We start from the raw sequence: 24,157 nt of genomic DNA, 5'->3' as shown, positions 1-24,157 counted from the left end.
AAGGGGTACTTGTAATAATGTTAACTATGTTAGGGGGTACTTGGTGAGTACAGGGTTTTAAAAGGGGTACATACCAATAAAATGTTGAGAAACACTGGTATAAAGCAAGTAGGTACTCATCCCTCTCCACTTCCAGGTACCTCCATACCACTAACAAAAACACTATATAATATCAGTTAGTTGTTTAACAAGTAGAGATGGCCTGAACGGTTCGCACGCAAACTTATTCGCGCAACCTTTGGTGGTTCTCGTTTGTGATCGAACGCGATTTTTATGCGAGTTCGACCCGCCCCCTATACTACATCATTGGGGTCAACTTTGACCCTCTACATCACAGTCAGCAGGCACAGGGTAGCCAATCAGGCAGAGCCAGCCATTTCACTCACTCGTGTGGCTGCAGTAATTAGAGAAGGGAGAGAACCTTGCTGCTGACATAGGGAAAGCTTAGTTAGGCTCTTGTGTTAGGCTTGTTAGGTTGCTCTTTCTGCTAATGTTGTTCTTGTGATCTATTTTTGTTTTTTTGTGTGTGTCCCACAGACACTTGTGTTGCATATACAGCCTTGGTAATTCCTACTGTGCCACTGCCAGGCCTAGCACATTCAGTGACTACCTGTGTGTGACAGCTGCACAATTGTAATACAATCACTGCATACCCACCTGTTCAGTGCACCTACCTACCTACATGAGCACACGCAATGTCATTGCACCTGTTTACGGTACCTGTGGGTGTGACAGGCAGCTGCACATTTGTAATACCAATCACTGCATACTCACCTGTTCAGTGCACCTACCTACCTATGTGAGCGCACGCAGTGTCACTGCACCTGTTCACGATACCTGTGTGTGTGACAGGCAGCTGCAAATTTGTAATACCAATCATTGCATACTCACCTGTTCAGTGCACCTACCTGCCTACGTGAGTGCACACAGTGTCACTGCACCTGTTCATGGTACCTGTGTGTGTGTGTGACAGCTGCACATTTGTAATACCAGTCACTGCATACCTGTTCACTGCACCTGTGTGACTGCATGCTGTTTTATATACCAGTCCATGCATACCTGTTAACTGCACCTGTGTAACCGCACATTTTTGTACCAGCAGTCACTGCAACCTGTTAACTGCACCTGTGTAACCGCACATTGTTGTACCAGCAGTCACAGCAACCTGTTCACTGCACCTGTGTAACCGCATATTGTTGTACCAGCAGTCACTGCTGTTCGAGGTCACGCTGTCATGATTTCATGTGGCCCTTGACCAAAGTACAGTGTTCAGAAGAAGGCATGTGCCATCAACCCCAAATATTGTCAGGACGTAGTTGACTATTTAACACAGAACACCTCATCTTCCTCAGCTTCCGCACGGTAGCGTGACATATCTTCCTCCTCCTGCTCTGATTTTGGCACCCCACTTAACACTCCGTCGGCAGCCACCACCAAAGTGCCATCATCACAGGGCTCAGCGGTGTGGAAATTTTTGTGTGTGTCTGCCTCAGATGAGAGCAATGCCATCTGTACTCTCTGCCACCGAAAATTGAGCCGTGGAAAGACCAAGACCCGCGTAGGGACAACTACCTTACGAAGGCACATGATTACAAAGCACAAACTGCAATGGGATGACCACCTGAGGAAAAGAAGCACACAAAAGCAAAGCCACACATCGCAGTGGAAGATACCAGGCCGCAATTATCTCTCAAAAAAGGCCATACCCAAACTGTACCGTGATGTTAAAAGGCAAGTGGTGACATGTCGGGCACACAGCGTTGGGTCAAGGGTCCATCTGACCACGGATGCCTGGTCTGCAAAGCATGCTCAGGCCTGCCCGAAGACTAAGTCAGTCCCCACACACAGCATCTCTGCCTGCATGCCGTGTGACTTCCTGCCCCAAGACTAAATCGCTCCCCACACAGCATCTCTGCCTGCAGGCCACTTGACTGCCTTCTACGCCACCACCAACAGGGTCCAGGACTCTAGGGGGATTCTTGAACTTTTAAGGCCGCTGCTATCAGCGGCCGCTATAATAATTTTTCTGGTGCGTGTACATGCCTGCCTAATTTTTCTGGCTGCACTGCAGCTGCAACAACAAAACAAAAGGCATGTGTAAATTCTTCTTCGTGATCGTTACCTTGCCGCGGTGAAGGGCTTTCCTATCACAATGAAGCAATGACCACCGGCTAGATGTCTCGGGGGCGGGGGGGGGGGGGGCACACCCAAGATAATAAGGTTGTTGCTTCATTGTGGACAGACCAAATTCGATCAGCTGGACAGTCTTTGTTGTTCTGTCATTGAGCTACCTCAGCCCGGCGACCATATGAAAACAGCTTGAAAACAGCCATGGCCTGCACTCTCGTCATGGTGCGCACCAGTCCAGCATGGCCGTCACTACACAAACAGCTGTTTGCGGTGCATTACACAGTGAGTTTGGTCTTTCAGTACTCTAATTACACTCCCTGATTGGTGTATACGCATGCAAGATGTTTTAAAGCACTTTAGGCCTCCAATTTAGCATGCAATGTGATTTCTGCCCTTAAAACGCTGCTTTGCGTCAAATCGAGATTTTTCCCTGGGACTTTTGGCATGTATCCCGATCCGCCATGCCCCCCTCCAGGTGTTAGACCCCTTGAAACATCTTTTCCATCATCTGGCCAGGAGAAATGTTTTAGTTTTCAAAGTTCGCCTCCTCATTGAAGTTTATTGCGGTTCGCAAAACTTTTGGCAAAGGTTTGCGTTCGAGGTTCGCGAAACGAAAATCGGAGGTTCTAGCCATCTCTATAACAAGTGGGCTTTCTGGGGGTGAGGGTGCTTTGGTTAAACAATTAGTTGCAGTTTGATCCTGTTTATGTGCATTGAAAGGATTTACAAGGAGGCTAGTGCTCGTTTACTATGAGAGTTAAATGCTAAGTATGTTTAAACGGTTGAATTAATTTACCATTTTCCTCCCCAACTTTCCAAATGGGTATATTTGATTTGTCAAACCTTAAGTTAACAAGCCAACCTCCCCTGTAATGTCTGGCTAAAAATCATCTCAAAATTCTTTCATTCCTAAAACAGGATGCAAGTAAAATGTTAGTCCATGCCCTCATCATATCCTGGTTAGACTACCATAGCACCATTCTCTATGGCCAACATATAAATTATCTGGCACCTCTCCAATCTATGCTGAACTCTACTGCTTACAGCTCATTCAACTCTCTTCTCTCTCCTATCCTCTAATACAGGATCCAGTTCAAGCTTCTAATGCTTGCCTACAAAGCTCTGTAGTATCTGGCCCCGTCAGAGATGCTGCAGTGTAGTAACGTTCTAGTTTGCTGGGAGCGACGATTACAGTGGCTCTTTACTTCCAGATAATGGAGAATTAGACAGGATGGTATCTCTAAATACATACAGAGTGGGTTTCTCTGTGTTATCTCTGTGTTTCCTTCTCTCCTGTGAAACCGTTTAGGTCCTCTTTAACCAGACCATGGCATGTCACCTGGACACATTTGTGCATTTTAGGCAGAGAATATGGCTGATTTACAAGAAAGTTAGGAGAGATCAACTGTGTAAAAGGGGGATAACTATTCCCTAAACAAGATGTTGAAGGTGGGGGGCTTCAGCACTATTTATCATTTTTAACATAATGGACACCTTCAGCCAGGCAACATAACATATAAGCTTTAGAGCAAGACTTCTTCACTGGCCTAGAATTAACGTGTGTAAACTGGGGATAGTAAGTTTACTCATCTGCTTTGGGAGTTGTCTTTTAATTACTATTGATTATTAAGATCCAGTTTCGCACTTGAAGAATAGACATTTCATGAAGCTATAGTTTAAGCGGCAGTATTTGGTTAGTAGAAAAACAAACATCCTATCAAGATTTGTCATCTGAGTTGTTAGCATTTTCTTATAAGAATTCTGACAACAGAATGCAGCTGGAAGGAAAGATGAATTACAAAAATAAACAAGGGCAATCCAGCAGCTTCAGACTCCTTATCATCGACTAAAATAAATATGGACGATCTGTCAGTTTCAGACAGTTTTTAACCTTTGGCTGCAAATGTTCTACTCCTCATAAGTATTTTCTAAGTTCCATCATCTCTAAGCCACGCATCATCCTTCATAATGCTAGTTTCTCAGACGTCTGCTTTCCTATTTTCTCATTTTACTGTGGTGGTGGTTGCATGAAAACATGAATAACTTAAGAATAGGCCGCGTAAAAAATAGTTTTCAAGGTATAAATATTGCGTGTTATTTTTCTAGACTGAACAGCAGGCTCCGGTCGTAGCTTGTGTAATGTGTACATTTCAGAGGCCATCAAAGGGCTACAATTTTTCTGTAGACAACCTCCAGCAACGCACACATTTACGGCAACTCCAGCCATTGCATCTACATATGAAAATGTAAGAAAATTGATGCTGTAAGGCCTGTATTTGTTGGTATAAATTTTTTTAAATGTCTAGTGCATAGGGGTTAATTCACTAACCTTTTCTTAAAGGAAACCTGAGATGACCAATATGGGGCAATTTATACTTACCTGGGCCTTATAAGGAGTGTGAGCTCCCTCGCCGTCCTACCTGGCTGCTCTGTACTCCCAGGATCACCTCCAGTATCTTCTTCAGAGGTGGTGCTTTGCGTCCCCATCACGCTCCAGCAGCTGGGGTTGTTCTGCGCCTGCGCAGTAGTACTGCACTGGCGCAGGACGCTTCCAGCTGAGAGAGAGCATTGGGTTGCGCGCACGGCTGGGCTGCGCAGGTGCAGAACACCATGAATGGTCCAGAGGTTTAAAAGATAACTGAGGCGATCTAGGGAGAATGGAGCTGCCGGGGATGGTGACGAGGGAGCGCCTCATGGGGCTAGAGGAGGCTCCAGGTAAGTATAAAAGAGGCACAGTGCACTGTCTCAGGTACACTTTAAAGGGGTTATGTGTGTGTGTGGGGGGGTGGTTGAAAATAAAAGCAGACGCTTAGCTGGGGCTTCTACCGGCCCCCTGCAGCTGTAATGTTCCATGCCGTCCTCCAATGATCCGCAGTTTCCCGCCGCCGCTCCTGGTCTAATTTGGCATCTGATCCAACTGCGGCTTCGCAGCCTCGCGGGAGTGAGCATGCGCACGGCCGCGCAGCCGCAGTTGGATCAGATGCCAAGTCATCAGGAGCTTACTGTGCAGGCGCAGTACAAGAAAACTTTGTATTGTGTCTGCACAGTAAGCTCCCCATGATGCACATGGGAGAGGGCACTATTCGTCTTGTTAAATGAATATCAGACCGAGACGGCGGCGGGGAACCGAGGAACATAGGAGGACGGCATGGGACATGACAGCTGCAGGGGGCTGGTAGAAGCCCCAGGTAAGTGTCTGTTCTCATTTTCAAACCACCCCCACAGAACCCCTTTAAAAATTATCACTTTTCTTTTTGGGCCTTATTCAATTCACTTTTTCTCCTGAGTTTTCTCCTAGGTGATGTTTTCACACCTTATCAAAAAAATGACATCAGCAAGCAGGGAAATGCGCAGAATTATTTTGACAGTACCTTTTCACCTACTTTTTGGCACATTTTTTAAATTGCAGACTGCAGAGTAATGAAATGTTATTTAAAACAGATGAAAAAGTATCTCCTAGGAGAACATTTATGAGAAAAAGTGAATTGTAAAGGACCCCTTATCAATAAAATGCCTTTTCAACCAGCAGCAAGCAAGAAAATACTAAGAATAATTTTGACAGTACTTCTTTCACCAACTTTTTGGTACTTTTTTATTTGTAGAGTGGTGAAAGGTAATTTTAAACGGAAGATGAATAATTATCCCCTACGAGAAAACTTAAGAGAAGAAGTGAATTGAATGAGAGCCATTATTGGCCATTATCGAATGAAGGTCATGTAGGGATTTGAACGCTAGCATGCCAGTTTTGTAAAGGATTCTCAATTTTATGGGTAGCCAGTGTAGTGAGCAAAGGATTGGTGCTATGTGGCAAAGGCACGGTTGGCTTGTTAACAGTTTTGCAGCAGTATTCTGTACTGGCTGCAGGCAGTGTAAGTCTTTATTCGGAAGGCCTGCATAGAGGGCATTGCAATAGTCCAGCATGATATGATGAAGGCGAGAACTAGAGTTGGAAGATCCTCTGAAGGAACGAGGTAGGTGGTGTCATCTATGTGATCACAGTAAAAGACTGGCGGTTGCATCTTTACAGCTCCTTCCTAAATACCTTATATGGGAGATCATAGGATAAGACGGGGAAGTTTGGAGTCTAAGTACAGCGCATTTAACATTCACACAGAAAACTCAGCAAGCCAGGTAATAAAACATTATTAAGGCAAAATGATATGTACAACTCTTAAAGGACATCTGAGCTGAAAGAGAAAAGATAAGCTTTACTTACTTGGGGCTTCTTACAGCCACTAGCAGTTTATCATCCGCTGCCCTCCTGTGTGCCGCTAGCACCTCTGAAAGATCCCTGGCCAAAGCGTTGGTTGTGGGCATCTCCACATGCGTCAATACGTCTGTGCACCTCTTTCAATCACTATTTAATGGTCGTAAGCATTCTGTGTTTGCATAGTCCACAGAGACTAAAATTGTGCAAGCACAGAATGCTCCCTGCAATGGGAGCACAATCTATAGGGGCATGCATTCGCACACAAGCCTGCGACCACAGCTGTGGAGGGGCTAGTGGCGCAATGGAGGGCAGCAGAACTACAGCCAAGGACCAGATAGACTGCTAGGGGCCCCAGGTAGGTAAAGCTTAAAGAAGAACTGTAACCAAGGATTGAACTTCATTCCAATGAATACTCCCTTTCCCAAGAGCAATCTTTACCTTTTCTCGAATAGATCACCAGGCAGATATTGTGGTGAAACCCCTCCCACAATGTGATGTCAGCACCTAGGTACTGATATCACCCTGTGATAGCCTTGTTGCATTGTGGGAAATAACAGCTATTTCCAACTGCCAAAAAAGCAGCATCTCCTTCCACAGACATCACCAGCCAGCAGTAAAGATGTCACCATATGATACATTTCAGAATGTAAATCAGGGAGAGGAAAGATTTTACAATGGGAAAACACTGACTAAATCATTTATATACAATTATTGTAAAAAATAAGCACTTTTTTCATTACATTAATTTCACTGCAGTTCCTCTTTAAAGAGAACCCGAGGTGGGTTCTAAGAATCCTAATAGCACACAGAGGCTGGGTCTGCATATAGTGTCCAGACTCTGTTGCTATACAGTTCCCCCCACAGGCCCCCCTGCGCTCTGCTGGCCCCCATAAATCATACGCCGTGCTAAGCGACACGCAGCGTGTTGATAGCCGGCTGTTTATGTATGTACTGTCAGTCTCACCGCTCCCCCACCTCCTCTGTGTCGCCGCTCCCTGCCCACGTCCCTTCCCTCCAATCAGCAGGGAGGGAAGGGACGTGAACGGGGAGCCGGCTATCGACACGCTGCATGTCGCTTAGCATAGCGTATGATTTATGGGGCCAGCAGAGCACAGGGGGGCATGTGGGGGGAACTGTATAGCAACAGAGGCTGGGCATTCTATGCAGACCCAGCCTCTGTGTGCAATTAGGATTCTTAGAACCCACCTCGGGTTCTCTTTACCTTTTCTAGTTCATCTTGAATGTACTTTAAGTTTTCAGCTTTTGTAGGCAGTCAGGAGTCTTATCACATGCCAGATACAATACATTTTGTTAAGTTTATCCATACTGTAATATTTACTTATATCATGTTTTTTTCTTTTGCTGTTTATCACTTAAAATCGGTGGTAAACTCCCATTGTTATTTGAAAATAATAAAGTATATCACATTTCCACCTAATACAAATGTTTTGAAAACAATTACTGATAAGCTGAAACATTTTGTTCTACTGAAAGAGGTGATTTAAAAACAAAGAAGTTAGACTTTGCTATGTGACAGTTATTACCGTAATAACAGAAAAAAAAGCATTGGAATTAGGCAATAAAACAACAACCCATGCAGGGTCCTTCCAGCCCTTGTATAGAACTAACATGCACAGAGTTATAGAAAGACAATGCAATTAAATTACACAGTAATTACCTGATTTAAAAAGGTTAAAAGTTCTCTTTTAAAGCAATTTCACAGTTGAGGCACAGATTATTACAAATGCCTGTTTGTGAATAATTCTCATTAATGTGATTGCAATGCAGTCTGCTTCAAAGAGTGTAAAAAACAAAACAAAATCTAAAGTAAAGTTTTCATTTGAATAAAGTAAGACAGACCTGATAATTCACACCCCAGTAGTTCCATCCGTAGCGTGCAATGCCGTCTGCACACTTGTGGATAGAGGCGAATGTACTGCGCTTGAATTGGAGGAGTGAAGGAATTTGCGTAAGGTGTATTGTTGTCCACATTTCCTCGAAATAACTACAAAGAAGGAGAAAAAAAGAGTTTAAGTGGATAAAGGTAACACACAAACACACAGCTCTCAGTATATAATAGGTTTGTGTTGTAGATGTTTCTCAACATCCCTTGACAAATATATTTTTAATCGTAATACATGATAATTGGTTCTTAGCAATGTACAATCATTTACTATTGCTTTAAATTAGCTAAAACACTAATTTGATGTTGTTTAAATAAGATTTATTATTTTCTAAAACTCTAAATGAGTTATTCTTGGTTAAGTATAATGAGCCCAAATACCCCCTGGAACCATCAGAAGTACCCCCTGGGGTACGCGTACCACACGTTCAGAACCTAGGTTGTAGAATACCTCTAAGCAATGGAGTTCCATTAAAAGTCAGAGCACACCTTTAAAAATAGCCTTGAGACAAAAATGGGAAATCAGGAAAAAGGGAGAGAAACTGAGAGCCTATATGGTGTAGTGCTGTATGTAGAGTGAAATTGAATAATCAAAATTAACCAACTCAGGACCACCTGTAGTTAAAACTAAGTCACACTTGTGGCTTAAGCCTGATGCGGTGCAGTTTTAACAGAAAAAGGAAGAACGTTCCGCACAATGTCTGTAGCCACAATACATCCCAACTTTATTGAATCAGATAAAAGCAGTTTTAACGCCTCTGGCTCTGAGCATGAGATGCAATAGCGCGTCCCTGCCAGCTCTTATCTCTGCTCTGCTAAAGACAGCAGGGAGCTGAGCCATGCATCTGTCATTTTCATTGGCTCCTGACCTCCTGATACCTATGAGCCAATCACAGCAATCAGGAAATGAATAAAGTCCTTAAAGTGATAAAGTGATAAAGTCACAAGCATGGGTCATGGTAGTTGACTACACCAAGGATACAGGTGGGCAGAACCTGACCCGACTCCACTTGGGTTATAAAATTGCTCTCTGTACAAATGGGTAATAGGAAATTGCCCTTCACTCAAGGTGGAGAAAACAAAAATGAAATGCTATCCAGAGGCGCCAAATAGGCATAAAATATTTACAAACGGTTTAAATGGAGTAGGTAAAGGTGTACTTATCCCCTTTCAATGAATACTTTGTGGTCTGCTGAAATGAAGTTTATTGTATCAAAACAACTATGATAAGAGAGTTTTATCTCTTATGAGATTTTTTTTTTTTCATGAGACTATAGTGGTGCAATAAAGTTCTCCACAGCAGAGTTTTTAAACTGGGTAACAGTGTTGCGTGTTCTAAACTGGAGGTCACATCCGAACCTGTGGTTGCACTCCCCTTCATGTACCAGCACGGCTGCACTGTGCAGGTGTGAACAACGGTCCACACCTGCACAGTGGCATGGAACTTTTTTCTCTGTGCATTAGTGACTCTGTGCTACTGCATAGGCATGGCTGCACACAGAGGGGAATGTGGCCATAAAGATAAGAAGGGTCCCGGTGGGCAGCAGAGGGACCTTGGAGGATTGGGGAAGTCTCTGGATCATACAGAGGTTTCCCCTTCTGTGGTAAGTATATTTTTTTGTTTCTCATATTTTAGGTTTACTTTTTAGTAACTCTTTGCACTCCACCATGTATTAGCTGACAACTATCTGTGTGATCACTTCTGCTAAAAAACAAGAAAGGGAAAAACAGGGACAATTGATATAATTAGTATTGGCTTTAGAGCTAGGTGTTTCAAAACCGCAAGGACAAGGACTTTGGTTACATTTACTGCTGTAACCACATATGCTCACCAATGGTGGCAACAACCTATTTTTGTCTGGTGAGTACTACTCTAACTGGAAATATTCTTATAAAACTGTACAATATCCCATGATCAGAATGAACTATTCTTTCTGGTATGAGCATGTCAACTGTTTTGATGGAGCTGCTACAAGCTCAGGTCTGGCCACTTCCTCTTCAAAATACACACTAAAGACAAAATGGACTGGGCTTACACCATTCAGCAAAAATATACTTGACAGCAAGATCTAGGAGGGGTGTGGCCATGTAATGTAACAAGCATGCATGATTTTTATCCTACTCATACTCGTACCCTGTAGAAGTGGTAAATTATGCAAATGTTGTATTGCAAAGCTCATTAATAATTGTGAAGCAGGTCGTGTGCATGTTAAAGAAATAATAACATTCATTGTACATCGAGATGGCGCTGAGAGGCTGCCTCCGCACACATGGCTGCTGTAACTTTTTTCACTTAATGTAGTTTTGAGTAGTTTTTCTCAGTAGATTTAATTTATGTTTACCTCTGCATGTGCAAGGGCGTTCTGTTCCTTTGATGTTTCCTGTGTGTCCTATCCTGTACTTGAAGCCATGTATGTGCCAAACCCAATTCTGGACATGACCCAGTCATGCTTGCTTGGCAAAATAAAGATTCTGATTCTGTTATGCAATCAAGGCTTTCCTCTAACCCTAAAAAAAATAAAATAAACCCCCACAATAGATAAAAAAAAATTTGAATTTGAATCTTAAAAATTTGTGTGAAATGTGTTTAACTTGAATTAATCAACACAGTGGCATAACTACAATTCATGCCCCCCCCCCCCCCCCACCCACCCCACCCCAAAAAATTTGATTTGGGATCCCCGAATATTCCCTTACCTCCCCATTGTGGTCCCTTATGGCCTTGAGGCTCATCTCATGAGGATCATAAGGCATGATCTTCACACCCAAGTGCAGCCACATAACAGGGTGCTCAGATACCCCTTTTCAAAATCCGAATTGATCCGGAACCGGATACCCAGATATCCGGATCCAGATCAAATATCCGAATCCAAACTTTTTGTTAACCGAGTAAACTCAGATATCCGAACCCAATATCCGGCCGGATTCAGATATCCGGATAGAAAACCGTAAGTGACCTGAAAATGGCTTAAAATGCTTCCAAAAGTCTCTCTCTCTCTCTCTCTCTCTCTCTCTCTCTCTCTCTCTCTCTCTCTCTCTCTCTCTCTCTCTCTCTCTCTCTCTCTCTCTCTCTCTCTCTCTCTCTCTCTCTCTCTCTCTCTCACAAATCTGGGTTTGTTGGATAGTGGTATTCAGATTTTAAAAAATATCCGAATTGCTATTTAAAGTTCGGATAGTGGAAAAAGTTCAGATTATCTGGGTAGTTCGGATATCCGGAATCCGGATGAGCACCACTGGTGTCTATCATGATCTTCACACCCATAACAAGTGTAGCCACATAAATACCTGATCTGAAGTATAGTCCCTGGTATCAGAGGAAGGGAAGGGCAGTAGACGGGGCCGACCACAGCTCTGAGCCCAACTGTGATCACAGGGGCTGCTCCCCTATAGTCACGCTCCTGACTCAACAAGACTTTGTCAGTTATTCCTATCAGGCTACAGTTTTGCTTTCAATCTCTCTTGCAGTGGGAAATGCATGATAGTGCTGGAGTGAGGAGCAGTGCCAGCTACCAAACCTGCTATTCATTCTTTCAGTCTGGCTGAAGTCTAGTGGCATAGCAATAGGGAGGGCAGAGGTTGCAACTACATTGGGGCCCCTGGGCTAGAGAGGGGCAAACAAAGGTCCCTCTTTCATCTTTTTATTGGCTCTTTATTGGTGATATGTTGGCAATAATCACCACTATGGGCCCGATTCAATTCTATTTTTCTTGTAAGTTTTCTCTTAGGTGATATTTTTACATCTTATCAATAAAATGCCCTTTAGGTCACCAACAAGCAAGAAATTACTCAGAATGATTTTGGAAGCAGTCAGCACCTTTTAACTGACTTTTTGGTACTTTTCCAATTGCAGAGTGCTGAAAAGTTGTTTTAAACATTCGATGAAAAATTATCTTTTAGGTGAAAACTTAGGAGAAACAGAATTGGATTGTGCCCTATACATGTATTAAAAAGTGGTAATCATTAACAAACTGTTATACTCTGTAGCTGCCCTTGGCAGGCTAAAGCCTCATACACACGGGCCACAATTGTTGCTCGTGTGTATTAGGCACACGCCCCGAACCGTCGCTACTAAGAGCTGTCGCCAGGCTATTGTTATGGTCAATCGCCGGCAACAGCTGTCGCCGCAACTTCACCGCAACTGTGGCTAGTCCACCGTGTGTATGCGGACTAGCAACAGCAACACACACGCAGTAAGCGAAGCTTCCGGCAGGGGGGAGGGACCTTCGGCGACAGCTTCCGCCGAATCTCTGTCCCTCTGTGCGCCATGTGTACGGCTGCTGCACACAGGTACCTGTCGCTGCTTTTTTGGGGGGAGCGACTAGCTACATTTGTGCCTCGTGAGTATGAGGCTTTAGGTTCTCCATATCATTAGAGTGTTTTGAGCACCATTTCCCATAGCTCTTTAGAGACACCACTGCTGAACTTCCATAGTCAGGTTTTAAAAACAGAACTCCTACCTCCAAATGTCTTGCCTGTCACAAAAGGTAACATTTTGGCACTCTGCTTACTAAATTGCCAGACAGTTAGTTGAGATCTGTGCTTGGACAGACCAGCATTTCCTGATTAGACTTCTGATTAGGGAAGTGGAGCACAATTAATTCCACCACGGCTGACCATACCTCACAACACTGCATGGATTGAAACTGAACTGCCATGCTGCCAATCCAAGTGCTGCCAATGCAACATTGATTTTCCACTGCTCATGATCACTATTGTAATTGATTTTGCCTCAGAGTTGCTCAAACATTATTGATAGAGTCTGTGGGACACAGGAGGCTTCAGACAGATTCAACAAGTGAGTCTATAATGAATCATCTGAGACAGTCACTTTGTGCTGGTCAACTTCAGGTTCTGCAATTTACATTTCCAGCGTAGGTCACAATCGGATTGGTTTGTGTTGGGCAATTGATGTACTCATTGTTTTAAACACTTTGGTAAGGATAAGAGCAGGGACATAAAAGTCGAAGCTTGACCAGGAAATACAGGTCCTTTTATAAAAGAAGACCACTCTGTTGATAATGTACATGAAAAGCCTAATGTTCATATGTCTTAAAATAAACAATTAACATTTCTGGACAAATATTGGTCCTTCACTCTTGTAGCTGGGATCACTAACAAACATTATGATAAGTACCGTATATACTCAAATACAAGTCGACCTCGTGTATAAGTCGACTCCAATATTCAACCCTCTGAAGCTGGAATTTTTAATTGACTCAAGTATAAAACTACAGCTACACGTGCAGATGACGTGTCGATGTTACTTATCAATAGTACAGGTCGGATCTTGCCACCGCTGATTTCCTGCTCCTTCCCCGCAAGGGGACAATGGCAGGGAATCGAGCAGGAGATAAGCGGCGCCGGCGGGGACGAGCGGGGAATCGAATCCGACACACGCGCGGGCTAGCGGGGACACGGCGGGTACGCGCGGGGATGCGGAAGAGGTGATCCGGCGGCTAATCGAGCCATCGGATCGCCTCGTGTAGATGAGGCTTTAGTCTACCCAGCACAGTTATGGCTGCACTTCTGCACTTGGGGGACCAGGAGGCGTTAATGACTGAACTGCATATAGTACTGCAGCCATTAACCCCTCCTGTCCCTTAAGTGCAGCCAATAACTCCTTCAGGCCCCCAAGTGCTGCAATTATTCATTCCCCTTCCTGAAGCCCAGTATTTCCCTCCTGCCCCTGTCCTTGTTTATTGTTGTGGCCAGGACTTTCAGACCTGTGTTTTCTTGGCATTTACGTTCCTCAAAGTATCACTTACCACAGGGTACATTGCTGCAAATGGGAATGTCAATATTAGTACACACATTACTCAGTGTTGCCTGTGACTCGTGTATAAGTTGCCCCCTATACTTTTATGAAGTGAATCAGACCTAAAGTTCTAGACTTATACTCGAGCATATACAGTAAGTTAAAACAGACTTGAACTCATAACTTCTACAAGATAAGCAATAGCATAATAACCTTTAAAGAAAAACATTTCTTTGTTACAGCTGATACAAATCCTGCCATAAACCTGCAGTGTGTCTACTCCCTGCTTTCATGGAAGCAGACAATCCTGTGTTTACAAATTAGCAGACTCCTGAGATGACACAGCTGAAGAGATCAAATTACAGAGGTAATTAGTCACAGCTGAGGGGGAATTAGACAGGCTAAACTCTCTAAATACATACAGGGTGTATTCCTCTAGGTTTTCCTTTTGTCCTGTGCAAGAGTTCAGGTTCACTTTAAGTTCATACCTACATTATAAGCACTAAATTAATAGAAACATTTAAATGCAGGTTTACTTCAAAATATGAATTACATTGTATGTTACTTTTAATGTACTAGTTCAGTAGTTTAGAGATGATGATGATGATTGATGTTGTTACTGTTGTTGTTCTTCTTATTATTATTATTATCATGCAAACCGGAAAGAGTAAATATCAGAGTCACATGAAGCTCAATTTGACACTCCAGGCAGTGATTCCTCCTGACCCTGTCCACTCATTTGAGAGTGAACCGTGGCAGTTGGGAGTATTCAGGTGTTATTACTATTACTAACACAAGTAAAATGTGTTTAAAGTACACAGGAAGAACTCACAGTATAGTCCTTGGAGGTATAGATACATTTAATATCAGAGATGGCCAATGAGATTTCTTGCATCTTGGAATTGGACCATTGAAATTAACTTCCTGTCAATTTTGACATTTTGCATAACATTTGCATTTGCATATTGGCTGGAATTACTAGCAGCTCATTGATCAGCTTTATACAGGGTGGTGCATGTAAGACCGGCCCAGCTGTCTGTCATGTATACAGGGAAATATTGGCCTACCGCTCCATGTGCTCCTTTTACTCTATCCCAGCTGTCTGTGTCCTTTCTGGCTTTATTCAGTCCTGGGTCACCTGTATTTGCTGCTGTATGCGTAACACACTCATATGGTGGTGGATGCAGATGACACAGGCAAAGGGAGGACACATTGGCCTCAATTCACTAAGCTTTATTGAACACTTTATCAAACGTTTGATATTTTACCTCATGGATAAAATCTAATTTTGAATTCACTAAGGTGTTATAGATTTATTAAACATTTTATCCTTAAAACATTTGATAAATTATAACACCTTACTGAATTCAAAATTAGTTTTTACCCATGAGGTAAATTATCAAACGTTTGATAAAGTGTTTGATAAAGCTTAGTGAATTGAGGCCACAGAACAGGGATAGAGTAAGAGGAGCAAGGGGACCAGTCAGCATCTGCCTGTATACACGCGCTCTTGATGGGCAGCTGGGACTGTCTTTCGTGTGCCACCCTGTATAATATACAGTGGCTTGCAAAAGTATTCGGCCCCCTTGAAGTTTTCCACATTTTGTCACATTACTGCCACAAACATGAATCAATTGTATTGGAATTCCACATGAAAGTCCAATACAAAGTGGTGTACACGTGAGAAGTGGATCGAAAATCATACATGATTCCAAACATTTTTTACAAATAAATAACTGCAAAGTGGGGTGTGCGTAATTATTCGGCCCCCTGAGTCAATACTTTGTAGAACCACCTTTTGCTGCAATTACAGCTGCCAGTCTTTTAGGGTATGTCTCTACCAGCTTTGCACATCTAGAGACTGAAATCCTTGCCCATTCTTCTTTGCAAAACAGTTCCAGCTCAGTCAGATTAGATGGACAGTGTTTGTGAACAGCAGTTTTCAGATCTTGCCACAGATTCTCGATTGGATTTAGAACTGGACTTTGACTGGGCCATTCTAACACATAGATAGGTTTTGTTTTAAACCATTCCATTGTTGCCCTGGCTTTATGTTTAGGGTCATTGTCCTGCTGTAAGGTGAACCTCCGCCCCAGTCTCAAGTCTTTTGCAGTCTCCTTTTATTTCTTCCAAGTGTGCCCTGTATTTGGCTCCATCCATCTTCCCATCAACTCTGACCAGCTTCCCTGTCTCTGCTGAAGAGATGCACCCCCAGAGCATGATGCTGCCACCACCATATTTGACAGTGGGGATGGTGTGTTCAGAGTGATGTGCAGTGTTAGTTTTCCGCCACACATAGCGTTTTGCATTTTGGCCGAAAAGTTCCACTTTGGTCTCATCTGACCAGAGCACCTTCTTCCACATGTTTGTTGTGTCCCCCACATGGCTTGTGGCAAACTGCAAATGGGACTTCTTATGCTTTTCTGTTAACAATGGCTTTCTTCTTGCCACTCTTCCATAAAGGCCAACTTTGTACAGTGCATGACTAATAGTTGTCCTATGGACAGAGTCTCCCACCTGAGCTGTAGATCTCTGCAGCTCGTCCAGAGTCACCATGGGCCTCTTGACTGCATTTCTGATCAGCGCTCTCCTTGTTCGGCCTGTGAGTTTAGGTGGACGGCCTTGTCTTGGTAGGTTTACAGTTGTGACATACTCTTCCCACTTCTGAATGATCGCTTGAACAGTGCTCGGTGGCATGTTCAAGGCTTTGGAAATCTTTTTGTAGCCTAAGCCTGCTTTAAATTTCTCAATAACTGTATCCCTGACCTGTCTTGTGTGTTCTTTGGACTTCATGGTGTTGTTGCTCCCAATATTCTCTTAGACAACCTCTGAGGCCCTCACAGAGCAGCTGTATTTGTACTGACATTAGATTACACACAGGTGCACTCTATTTAGTCATTAGCAGTCATCAGGCAATGTCTATAGGCAACTGACTGCACTCAGATCAAAGGAGGCCGAATAATTTTGCACACCCCATTTTGCAGTTATTTATTTGTAAAAAATGTTTGGAATCATGTATGATTTTCATTCCACTTCTCACGTGTACACCACTTTGTATTGGTCTTTCATGTGGAATTCCAATCAAATGAATTCACGTTTGTGGCAGTAATGTGGAAAATGTGGAAAACTTCAAGGGGGCCGAATACTTTTGCAAGCCACTGTAAGAGATACAAAGCCTACTTCCAAAGATGATAAATAAGTGTAAATGTAACATTATTATTATTGTTGTAAATACGTAAAATTAACCATGGATAGTATCATGTAGGTGTTATAAGTGAGGAGGTGCACTAGAACATCCATATATACTGTACATGGTTGTTCACAGACAATACATAACATATGATTTAATAACATCATCCCCTTGGGAGGAAACAGACTTCTATTATGGCTTTTCATAATACAGCTATGCTGCAGCTCTTTATGTGTTCTGTAAGTTTGTATTTAAACACTGGTTTCCCCGTTGAGTAAGTGAGATTTTTATTATAACATGTAATGTAGGGTCCCATAAGGACCCTGTTTTGCAGTTCTTCCTGTTTTCCATTTGTTGTTTTATAAGAATAAAATGTAATGCTACCGCTAAAAGCATGCTAAAGATTCTGTTTATTAAATGTTAAACTGTAAAAGAAAAATAATAAAATAAAGCTGAATTTAATACTAAGTTGCTACGCTAACCGTTTTATATCACATCTGAGTGCAGGTATCTTCAGATGTGACTCCATGCAATGGTATCTATCCACTGCCTGTCATGAGCTCTAACAAGTGCCAGGCCAGTGCTGACAGATGATAAATGTACTGTGTGTGGCATGTCAGGTGTGTACTACCAGGTACCCACCATAAAAATACCCAGCCAACCCTACTTTTAGCCAGGAAGTTTAGGAAATTTGGTTGTCCTGAATGACAAATACTCCCCCTTCCAACCCATCACAGATGCTCAGAGGGTAAAACACAGGATTTTTCAAGTAGGGATTCCTGAAAGGTCTGACTCTCAGCCACCCACAATATAATAATATATCTATAGTAGGGATTAGACTGTGAGCTCCTCTAAGGAGTCAGTGACATGACTATGTGATATGTAAAGTGCTGCAGAAGATGTCAGAGTGCTCTATAAATACATAATAACAATAATATGGTAGGACATGAGATTGACTAAGGTAGGATTATATTGTGAGCTCCTCACTGTGTATTCTGTAATATGCAGAAGATGCCAGTGCTATATATTGTAAATACTTAATAGACCGAGATAGAAGAGAGGGATTGTTATGATTCTGGAGGATTGTTGATGTGTTCTTAATACAAGGCTGTCTAAGCTAGTCGAACACTCATAGCTGATAACACATGATGTTTTGGGAACAGGCCTCAACAAAATATTAAACAATAAGGGGTTTTCCCAATCAGTTAAAGGTGAGGAAATGCTGACATCTGCCGGTTGAAGTTATTATATTTATTCATAAGAAAGGCAAATATATAGAACATTATTTTATATTATTATATTTTAATATGCAATTAATCTTATATGATTAATTGTTTTAGGAAGAATTATATAATATGCTTTATATTTAAATAAGTATATTAGAAGCCTGTATGTTTCAAGAGAACATAGTAAAACTCACTGATAAGCAAATTACAGCCATAAAAGTTTGGCAGAATACAACTTCTGAGGGCAGGGGGGAGATAGAAAAAGGTCAATCTAAGGAATGCCACTGAGCAAAGACTACAAAACATTCAATCTACTCAAACATTCAATCTATTCAATCTGTAAATATAAAATAAATCCTGGGGATGTCTAAGAAAAAAATAATTCGTAGGAGGATAAATACTGTACAATTGTTTGTCTCATCATTTTATTTTCATCTCGGGTTCACTTTAAGAAGTGGCGAGAATGAGAAATGAAGGTACTTTTACTAGTTCTATATAAATGTCTTTAAATATTTATTCCTGCAACCATAGATTACACAGTATTTTCAATATTGTAATGAGTCCGTGAAAATATAATATAGTGAGAGTAAGACGGAATGTCCTCAGACCCACAGGCACACCACTTTCTATCACAGAACACCTCACTTGCTGTGCTACTGTTAACTAGTTTTCCGCTCCCAGAGGCTGTGCTGACTTGACTTACAGAAAATCTTTAGCTAATTTTTATACTGTCAATTGACTTCAACGAAGACCAAACTGATGACTTAGTATTAATGCTGAAGGAAATACGAAATCTGAACATTTTATGTTGTTGTCTGAAATAAAATATCATTGGGGCTTATCAACGTAGCTGAAATCATCCTAAAATGTGATCATGAATAGAACATAGAGCTATAAAAAAGTAAACACCATCATATCCAAGAGAGAATAAGAGAGGATTAATGAGTGGGAGGGAATAGGAAAAGGAGCAGATGAAGGAGTAATTGCATTGATTGAACAGCAGTGGAACTACGAGATCTGTTGGAGAACCTTGTCCTAAAAGTACTTTAGCAGCTTCTATCCATGCTAACATCCAGCTAACACAGTATGATTTGTGTGTTAAAACCAGAGAAGACAACTAAGTAAGCAACTGCTACAAATAACATCTCTGGAATAGGATTTTAAGAGACACTGAAGCGGAAAAAAATATGATATAATGAATTGGTTGTGTAGTACGGATAATTACTAGAACATTACTAGCAAAGAAAATATTCTCATATTTTTATTTTCAGTTATATAGTGTTTTTTTTCTAATAATGCACCATTCTCTAATATCTGCAGTTTACACACTACTCAGCATTCTACACGATTTTACAGAGCAGGCTAGTGAACTATTGAACTGTTCTCTGGAGAGAAAAATAAGTTACAGTGACTGACAGTTAAGATAACAAGCTTCAGAAGACAGAGCTCTCTGCGACTTTGAAAGTTGTGAAGCTCAATGGCTCTTTTGCATAGATAACAACTGGAGTTTCTTAAGGGCTAGTTCACACGGGGCGATTTTTCAGCCATTTTCTGATCACTAGCGATCAACAAAATGCTGCTGCTAATGCAGGTCAATGGTAGTGTTCACACTGTAGCGATTGGCAGTGATTAGTGATTTGCTAATGTACAGTGAAAAAACAGCTTTTTGCTGATTGCAGGTGATCAGCAAAACGCTACCAAAGTGCTCAGTGTGAACTAGCTCTAACTCTTCCTGTGCTGGAAACAATATTACACTTATGCCTCTGCTCCTAATGTTTTATTTCTTAGCTTTGCTACACATACAAATCATTATAATCATATATTTTTTTCGCTTCAATGTCTTTTTAAAAGGGAATTCCAGAGAAAAATGGGAGTCATGATTTTGACTAGGAAATAATTGCACTTTGTAGCGATTCTTTGAATACAATGTGGGATTGTCCAGATGGCAGAGCAAAAAGTAAAAAAACAAACAAAAACGATTTGCTTTATTTTGTACTGCATCACCACAACCCACCAGCAGGTGAGACTGCAGGTGAAATCTAGTTCCAATATTTTTTTTATTTTTTTTAAAAAGTTAGATCTATTAGCCTGATTTAACCTCCCTGGTGGTATGCTTATTTCCAGATTATAGGGTCTAAAAGTGGTGCAATTTTTTTGCATGCTATTAAACCCTAAAACCACTAAACAATCATGCCATCAGAAAGCTTGCAGCAGCCCCTGCACTTACTCACCTCCCTGGGGTCCAGCCCTGCAGTTCTCCCTCCATACTCCGGGTGTCGCTGTGACCCTATAGTGAGATTGTCAGCTGTCGTCATGATCGTAGGCAAATGCAGGGGGGGGGGGATTACAGCTGCCCAGAATCCTCTTTCAGACCGGGGCCAGTGCAGCGTCTGGGGACAGGCACAAGTTGAGACACCAGAATATTTGCAGGCATCATGCAGCTCACAACACTGCCCCCCTTTTTTTCCCTGCTACAGTTGTCTTTGGATGGAGCAGCAGAGTGTGTACAGAGCATGGAGCATGGAGCAGTAGCGTATGTACAGAGCATGGAGCAGCTCTGGGGATCTTAACAGAGTCAGGTATGAGCACAGCCTGCCCTGCTGTGTGAATGATTAACTTTCCCCTCCATTAGCAATGTTGACTGTCCTCATTATTATCTGCATCCAAACTGCTCCTGATCGATCCCGTTGTTGATCGGAAGCAGATCGGACATTTAGGAAATATTTGTCAGATCCTGTCAGTCAACAGGAAATTGCATTATGTGTACCCAGCATGATGTCCTAGCATATTATTATGCTGTATTGTGCGTGGCTGAGGGAGATCTTTCAGGAATCCCCCCTTGAAAATCCTGTGTTTGCCCCTGATGATGGCAGGCGCCAATCTCACCAGGGGGATGCAGAGCCTCGAAGGACAGGAAGAAGTATGGCTGCTGGTGTCTGGATCCCCGGGAAGATGAGTTGAAATGCCTGCTGCGCGCTATACTCTGATTTAACCTCATGGCAGTCACCACAAGTCTAGCTCAGGGCTACCGCTCTGAGCTGTGGATTTCCAACCCCCAGCCTGACTCAGGGTTACCGCCAAGGAGGTTAAAGCATGCCTGAAGTGAAAAAAAAAAGAAATGTAATACATGCTTCAATAGTGGGAAGCCTCTGAATAGTGCAGATGCTTTCCAGATCCACCTACAGCCCACTGTTCTAAAGCTGGGTCCCTCTTTCTAATCAAATTTGACAAGACCTTGTCAAATATGTTTATGTGGCAATGCTCCCCCCGTGTATGAGGGCATCCAGAATAGGCATGCAGGACTAAGGTCTGCGTATGCCCAGTAGTTTGAAGTCACTTGTGCACATTTGGTTCTGCTGGGTATGTGTGGACCTTAACTCGCACATAGATAAATTTGTACATGGCTGGGAGTTTGGCCACTAGAAGAAAAGGGCCTTGTGCAGGAACAGTACAGAAAGATACATGCACTACGGTGCAAACGGTCCAACAGGAACAATTTCGAGGTAGCAACGTGTGCAGCTCCAATGCTGTTGTGGGTCAGTGGTGGGGATCTAAGAAGGAGAACATAGAGAGCACTACCGTGCATTAACCTTTTTATTTTTCAAATCATAAAACCATATTGAATTTACTAGATTGTAAAAGTTGCAGGCAAGTAATACAATCAAGGATTTCCTTCCAGTGTTGCCTAATGCCATCTTTACTCCTCAAGCCCTGGCCAGCAGTGTGGGTGTAAATTGGAGTACTCAAATCTACCGGAGAGGAGCCAGCTGAGAGGTGGATCCAGAGTCAGATTGCTAATGTGTCATAACATGTTTTGGCTATTTCTGCCTTCGTCAGAAGTCTGGTGAAGGCAGAGATCAACTAAACGCTTTATGACTCCGGAGCCACCTCTCAGCTGGCTCCTCTCCCGGTAGATTTGAGTACTCCAATTTCCTTGATTTGATTATATGCCTGCAATTTTTACATTCTAGTATGTGCAATATGGTTCTATGATTTGAAAATAGAAAAGATTAATGCATGATAGTGCGCTCCTTATTCTTCTTGTGCAGAAACGGTGGGCTTGAAGAGGATCTGGGAAGCCTGTGGACCATCTAAAGGCTCATTGAGGTAAGTATCTAAAGATAACCCCTCCATAACAGATTTGTTTTAACTAAAGTTTCCACTGGCTAAGAAGAATTGAGAACTGAGGTGGTCTATCATGCCTTGGCTGGTTTTATAGGCTATAAGGTTTCGTAGGTTTGCAAACCTCATCTGGGTAAAAGAGAAGTCTGTACAGATGTAGTGAACTATCAGATGTGTGATTGCAGCTTTAAATGGACTCCAAGCAGTAAATAAAAACAAAATCTGAACTTACTTTCTGCAGCCCACCATAGGTCGGGAGGTCCCTCGGTGTCCTTCTGGCCCATCTCGCAGGCCCTCCTCCGAAATGGCTCCCAGCGACACCAGGACCGAATGTCGGGCTCCCTCTTCCGGAAAAATGACGTCAGTCGTCACCACGCCAGTCACCTTGCGTCATCATGGTGGCCGGCGTGGCAGTACTGCCCATGTGCGATTAAACCGTGTATGCACAGTACTGTCACGCCGGCCGCCGTGATGACGCGAGGCAGCCTGCGTGGTGACGACTGACGTCATCTTTCCGGAAGAAGGAGCCCGACACTTGGTCCCGGTGTCTCCAGGAGCCATTTCGGAGCAGGGCCTGGGAGATGGGCCGGAAGGACGCTGAGGGACCTCCCGACCTAAGCCCCAGGTAAGTTCAGATTTTGTTTTTATTTACTGGTTAGAGTCCCTTTAAGGTGGCCACACACCATACAATTTTTTTTTTAAATCTGTTCAATTTAAGAATTGCAATCATTTTATTTGACTGATTGTAACATTTCAAAAATATGACCAATGTACCACACAAATATGGTCAATTTTTCCCCAATTATGATAAAAATGATTGGAAACTCTGAGAAAATTGCTAGAGTGTGTATATTAATAAATTGACAATCTAACACACACCATACAATCTTTAGAGAGATTGAAGAAAAATATCTGGCATTCCGAATCGATAAAAATCGAAGAAAACGGGAAATCCGATTAGATTTTTCAGTCAAATAAAAAAAGATTTTGATTTTTTTCGGGAGATCCGATCGTGTTTATCGAATTGCAGTAAAATCGGATCATTTTATTGTATGGTGTGTGTCCTCCTTTATTCTAATGGTGTGTACACACTTGAAAGATTAATGAAAGATCTTAGACAAATTTTACCACCATCCATGTAGTATGAGAGCATACTCTACACAGTCTATTCTATTGAGCTGAACTCCTCATCAGATAAAAAATATTTGCAAGATGCTGCACACAAAGATGCTGTACACATTCAAAAGATCAGTATCTGCAAAAGATCTGTTCCTGCAAAAGATCCGTTCCTGCAAAATGCATTCATACAGTAGTCTATGATATCTGCAGATCCTCATACACACCTTGTTTAACAGTCATTCATCTGCAGATCAGATTCACCAGGATCGATCTTCAGATCTGCAGATGATTGTCAGATATGCAGATGAATGTCTGTTAGGAGTTCAGCTCAGTAGAATAGACTGTGAAGGTATGGCTCTCATACTACATGGAAGGTGGTAAAATTGGTCTAAGATCTTTCATTAATCTTTCAAGTGTGTACACACCAGTGGCATTCCTCCTACCATAGGGTGGCAAGGGGCGCTTTGCTCCGGGTGTCGGGCACCCCAGGGGGTGTCATCAA

At 42.5% G+C, this 24,157-nt stretch overlaps 1 protein-coding gene across 1 annotated transcript in view; it reads right to left on the bottom strand.

The window, feature by feature from the left end:
• The window catches only part of EDIL3 (EGF like repeats and discoidin domains 3), an 888,147-nt gene that overhangs the window by 175,474 nt on the left and 688,516 nt on the right, over positions 1 to 24,157 (bottom strand). The window contains exon 8 of the mRNA XM_068247922.1: positions 8,201 to 8,345. Coding sequence (XP_068104023.1) covers positions 8,201 to 8,345 — 145 coding nt within the window. The remainder of the gene's footprint in view (positions 1 to 8,200; positions 8,346 to 24,157) is intronic.

This window comes from Hyperolius riggenbachi, chromosome 1 (assembly GCF_040937935.1).
Source record: "Hyperolius riggenbachi isolate aHypRig1 chromosome 1, aHypRig1.pri, whole genome shotgun sequence".
Taxonomy (NCBI): Eukaryota; Metazoa; Chordata; class Amphibia; order Anura; family Hyperoliidae; genus Hyperolius; species Hyperolius riggenbachi.
This window is presented reverse-complemented; position numbering and strand designations above follow the sequence as displayed.